The sequence below is a fragment of the Eschrichtius robustus genome, chromosome X (genome assembly GCF_028021215.1).
Source record: "Eschrichtius robustus isolate mEscRob2 chromosome X, mEscRob2.pri, whole genome shotgun sequence".
Classification (NCBI taxonomy): Eukaryota; Metazoa; Chordata; class Mammalia; order Artiodactyla; family Eschrichtiidae; genus Eschrichtius; species Eschrichtius robustus.
In genome coordinates, this window is record NC_090845.1 from 64,689,160 (window position 1) to 64,695,239 (window position 6,080).

Consider the following 6,080-nt stretch of genomic DNA (forward strand, 5'->3'; position numbering starts at 1 on the left):
CAAAATGAAATTTTGTTGTATTTATGTATTTCAGTATTTTCCCTCAGAATACCAAAATTCTAACAATGCCTAACAGTGAGCTCAACAATCCCTCTAGGACCATATTAATGACATACTTTTTAAGAACAGTTACAAAAAGAATTAAGGTAAAATTCTATTTTTAGTCACACTTGAGCCCTAAACCCTAATACAGGTCTCTCTGGCATGTGGGCAAAAGCTGATGGCCTACCCTCAAGGCCTAAAGGACCTCTACACTAGTCTAAACCCAAATCAAATGAACCGCCATCCCACCACAAGCTATGGGAGCGATTATAGTATCAAATTGCATTCCTGAGAAGAGGTGAAAGAGAAAGAAATATAAAAAGCAGTCCCTGACATCAGGAAGCTGGCCTGGTACTCACAACTAGGCCATGTTATTCTAGTGTAGATAAACCAACTCATAGAATACCAACCTCAGAAAAGGTTACTCTGGGACCACAATAAAATTAGACAAAGCAAGGTCTCTTAATTTTGTCTAAGCACAGACAAAAACAAGGTCACTTTTACATCCACAAAATACCAAACAAACACCCCTGCCATTCTAGCTAAAATGAGTAGCTAAACCTCTTTATCAATTACTGCTTTATCTTTGTTCTATTTTCTCCTCCCTATAGATAAGATTTATTGAGCTACCAATACCCCCACTTCCTTAGACCATACACCAAATCATGCAACCAAAGCCCAAATCCTGAAGTATGTTTCCTAACACCCACTTACTGATAACATACGATGGTTCTCTGTCACAGCAATGATGAATAAACCCAACTTGTTCAACTACTGGTATGTCCCTGGTGGTCTTTGGCTGGAGGCCACTGACATAACAGATACAGCAAAGGGGACTGGCCTGCCCTTACAGAAAGCCCAGAAGCAGCTTTACTGCTCTATTTCATGGAGGCAAGAGAAAGGGACAGGAGGGACTTCAAAATGTCTGATATTCCTCCCTGAAATAGCAAGAAAGATACACCCATGTTCCTAACTTTTTAATGCATACTAACAGCAACCACTATTAAAAGTCGCCCAATTTTTGTGTGTGGGAGGGGTTTAGAGGGAGTCAGGAATTTAATAGAGGTCAAGATTAATAGTGGTGAAAAGTGTGAAAAAAGTCTACATTTATCAAGTATACACTGTAAATGTTTCCTGATTTAGGTTTCCCTATTATGGTAAGTTGTCTGTTTCCCAATATCCTGTCAACTACTGCAACCCCAGACAAAAGCAAGTGAGCATCTACCCCTAATCCTGGGAGAAAGATACGATATTAGAGGAGGGTCCTGGCCAGACAGGAAAAGGAGAGAAAAAAGCCCATACCTTCCACCCCAGTTGATTGTAGAGATGAGACAGTGGTAAGAAATGCAGGCAATGTTATAAACTTACCTCTTTGAGCCAAAATCCGAAGGAAGAGGTATGTTCAATAGTGGAAGAATAAGTCATGAGCAGAGGAGCTTTTGTTCCACTTTCATTTTATAATTCTGTGGGATCACATCACAACCACCTGGGACGGAAGAGTGGATAGGCAGCAATAACGAGATAGAGTTAGCACTTCCTAGCCACTCTCAGCTCTCACATGGCATGGAAGAGATTAAGAAGTTTGCTGCTATCCCAGAGGGATAGATGTGACCTTCACAGAGTTTGCCAAAGGGGGCAGCCAAATTTCTGGGTTTCCACACTTGAGGAAGGCAAAATCAGCTCTGGGACAAAGTCAGCTCTCTGACCAACCACATCTCATTGTCCCCAGTCAGTGCACCCCCAACCAATGTCATAAAGCAATATAAGCCCCTATACATCCAGATGACATTGTGGAAGAGTAGGTAAATCTGAAATATAGACTAACACACATAAGCCTGTTATTTTTGGAGTGTTTTAATTATTAAATGGCAATGAATTTACCAGATTGATTAAAATTGAGATTCTTGTTTCCCTGCAGCCCTGGGAGGTGGAGGTGGACTCATGATTAAGACTAGATCAGTTATAAACAATAAAAAGATACACTTTCTTTGCCCGTCTAAGCAGAGTTTTAGTAAATTTGCAGGCATATATAAACACGCAGAAAAAGAAGAGTAGAAAATAAATCAAAACATAAGCAATGCTTATCTTTGGGGAATGGGTATATGGTTTTCAGTACTCCAATAAACATATTACTTTTATAATAAAAAAAAAGATCACTTTTATAACATGAAACACTGAAATTTTTATTCATTTTATTTTGTGGTGAAGGAACATGAAAAATCTTTTCAGAATAATAAAGTGATCACTTTCAATGAATGATTAAGTACTATAGGAAAAGAGAAATTATACACTGTAATTACAGTTTACACAATTACACAGAGCAATATGTGGCAATCTTTGGAGAATACTGTGATTAACACTTCACTGATAACCTCAATATGACTAAGTTTCATTATTTATCATGGTCACATAAAATACAAGAGCCTATGAACAAGCTGTTATTAGCAATAAATGTGGTTTTGCCTGAAATTCTTAACCATATACAGGCTTTTTCTTAAGCATTCAAGTTTTAAATTCTATTGCATTTTTATTGCAAATTGAAGCAGGCACAATAAAATTAAACCCACTAGCTAAAGTCCTAAGAAAACACAAATGCAAGAAACAAACAACAGGAAAAGAACCTTGGGTTGGTTCCCCAAGATTTTCTTTTGGAATAAATATTGACATCATTTAGCATTTCTGATAATATTCACAGCTACAGATTAATACCTACATGACAAAAGGACTTCAGAAGGATTAAACTACACATTATATTAATATGTCTTAAATCATTTACCACAGTAAATACTTTCTTGAAGGTATTCTACTACTAAAATGCAAGGTCAAATGAATTAGTATTTGAACTTCTCTTATATTTCTGAGACATACATTTTAACTGACACTACAAGAAAAATTAAGAACACAAGAATGTAATTAACTTCTTATAACTTGAGTAACTAGATCTAGGGCAATTAATTTCAGGGCCATGTACACTCTGCTTTAGCGATCAATGTCTTCTACTATTGCTTCAAGATTTTTGCAACAGGCTTTAACTTCCTCAATTGCAGCCATCCAATTATCGTAAATAATTTTGTCATAAATTTCATCATTAACTTCCCTAACTACCCCCTCCTGCTGAGATTCAAGTGCATCACCTGAGAAAAATAATACTGATCTTGGGATTATGTAAGTACGTAAATTGTGACCAAGTAGAAAATCATCATTTCCATCCTTTCCCTTTGAGTTGATTCCTTGAGGAGTAAAGAAATTGAAGAATGAATCCTTGGGGAAATCTTCAGTCACAGTTCGAATTGTTCCCCAGATCCGGTGTTTCTGCTTTTTCTTGACTGTTTTCAAAGTGACATTCTTTCCTTCATTCCAATCTATTTTACAGCCTATGCAATACTCAGTCGCGGTTCCCCTATAGGGATGGGGATCATAATACGCTAGCCTTGACTTCAGCACATAGGTCTTTGTCAACAGCTCATTTTTGAAATATTCATTTGGTTTGAAGTGAAATTCTAGTGTGAAACTGAGAGGTTCACCAGGATCTGAAAGCTTCACTTTAATATCTGTCAGGAGCTTCAGAATAGGCTCATCATATTTCTTAATCAAAGGAGTGAGTGTGTCAACGTTTTTTAAGACAGTCAGCCAAAAATCAGGAATTCCTTTAGGATCCTCTTCTTTATTCTCATCTCCAGCTGCCTCGGTGTCGTCGTCATCATTGTCGTCGTCATCATCATCATCCTCCTCTTCAATAGCATAATCATAATAATCTTCTTCACAACCGTCATCCTCATCTATATAGTCATGTAGCAGACCCTCCTCAATACCACACATCTCTTCCTCATCATACATCTCATCATCATAGTCCTCAGAGTCTGATTTATATTCACATTCCTCTTTTGTAGGTTCATAGATTGCATTGATTATCTGACGTCTTTTTTCCAATAAAGGTTGATACATTTCAGCAAACTTTCTTTCAATACCATGAAATTCCCTTAGGAATTTGGATTCTAGATTGGCCACTCTAGTTTGAAGCTTTTTTAGGGCTAACACACGGTATTTAACTTTCACAGGTAGACTTTCAACAAAGTCTGTATCTAAAAGATAACCGATAAGTCCCTTTGGACGGTCGGGGTCTGAGTCCTCATCAGCATCTTCACCTTTTTCCCCGCCATCCCCGGACCCAGCAGCAGCCTCTTCACCTTTTTCCCCTTCTTCCCCAGGCCCCGCGGCGGCTTCTTCACCGCGCTCCCCATCATCTCCAGGCCCAGCTGCGGCATCTTCACCGCGCTCCGGCTGTTCCCTGGGCCCCTCCATCATTACCTTATCACCAGCCTCTTCTTGACTGGATTCTAACAGTTCCTTGTGGTCGGCTGACTCGGCCATTTTTCAAAGGACCTCACACGCCTAAGGTGGCTACCGCCAAGATCAGGAGGCCTGACCTCCGCAAGGAAAGACTCACCGAATATCAGAAGCGGCGGTGGCTGGGGCAGAGGTAGAACGTGCGGTAGTGGTCGGACTGCGATACGGGAGCTGGGAGCGACGGTCGAGGCTGCTGCCAGGATGAAGGCGGTGCTGAGGCTGTGAGAACAGAACAGAGGCAGCGGTGGCCGGGCTGGGGTGCAGAGAATAGCAATGGCCGCAGTGACCGGTCCTGCAGGAGCGGGCCAGAGACTGCAGAGAGCCGCAGTCGGCTGATGTCCTCCGCAAGCAGCAGCTGCTGCAAGTAAAAACGGTGCCGCAATATGATTACGCAGCTGTCTCTCGGCTAGATTTTCTTGGTGCAAATAGCTTGCTGCGTCACACCCTCCCTCCCCCACGACTCTATTCTAACTTCATTTGCTGGGCTGACGTGATTGACAAACTAAGAGCCAATAACTTAATAGATTTATCAAGTTTCTAACTCTGCTCACTTTTCCAGGTTCTCTAATATGGCTGATTCATCCACCTCCCACTCGTCCCACACCACCACCCAAGTTTTCTAGAAACCAGGTTTTATTAGTTTATCCTTTCAGTTTTCAACTGGTATTATATTTTTATAATTTCGAAAGAGTTAAGAGAAAGTAGTAACTAAAATGTCAGACAAGGCATTCACCCATCCTAAATCTGTCCCTTTGATTTTAGCCCTGGGCTCTGGGAAGGAGAGAGGTGGGGGGGGCGGGGGGGACGACTTATAAAAAGAGATTAGAAGGGAAAAAATTAGCAAATGTTGGTCTCAGGGTGGTGTAACTGCCAGTGATCTAAATATTCTATATTCTGGTTTCCTGTACTTTCCACAAGCTGTATGATAAGTGAGCAATAATTTGAGATTGGAAAATCCTCCTTAACATTTCCTGGGGTAGGGAGTGGGGACAGGAAGGAGGAGTTTAGATGGTTAGATGGAGGTTGGGTTAAAGAGGGCCTGTGATGAAGAGCCAAAATGCTGTATCCCACTATATGGCAAGTGAACACACAAGACTATAAGCCAGTTGTCTGGCTTATAGTCAGTAACCCAGTCCTAATAGTGACTTGCCTCTTCCTCTTTCTTGATGCTGGGTTTAAAGCCATTGGGAATTTTTAAAAGAAATGCTCAAATGTAAATTAATATATATATATTTTTAAATCTTAACATTTGCTTGAAAAATGTTATCGAAAATAATCTAAATCTCAGCATTAAAGACATGGTTAGATATATGTTAGAGTGTTCATAGGATGGAATACTATGAAGTCATTTAAAATTTCCTTTGGGTAGGAATCATTGGTGATGTTTACTTTGTCCATATTTCCAATGCTGATTATTTATTAATTGAACAATTAAAAAATTTTAACTGTCTTTTCCAGATTTGAACACTAATTTCTATCGTACTACTATCACAGAGATAAACACTGTTTACATATTGTTGTATTTCTTTACAGATTCTTTCAGTATGTAGGTAAATTTTTCTTTTTACTTAATCTCTCTGTACTGTTTATCATTACACTATTTACAAAATTCAATTTTCAGGCTCATGTATCAATCTGGGTAGTTCTAGTTAAGAGTCCTGCATTTCCGGTTTTCTTTTTCTGGTTCTGTA

General features: G+C 39.6%; 1 protein-coding gene across 1 annotated transcript; it reads right to left on the bottom strand.

Annotated features, from left to right (window-relative positions):
- Positions 1 to 2,916: 2,916 nt before the first annotated feature.
- LOC137756827 (nucleosome assembly protein 1-like 2) lies at positions 2,917 to 4,743 on the bottom strand. Its single transcript, XM_068533358.1, has one exon. It carries the CDS (start codon positions 4,411 to 4,413, stop codon positions 3,022 to 3,024), a length of 1,392 nt encoding a protein of 463 aa, XP_068389459.1. The 5' UTR covers positions 4,414 to 4,743; the 3' UTR covers positions 2,917 to 3,021.
- Positions 4,744 to 6,080: the final 1,337 nt, after the last annotated feature.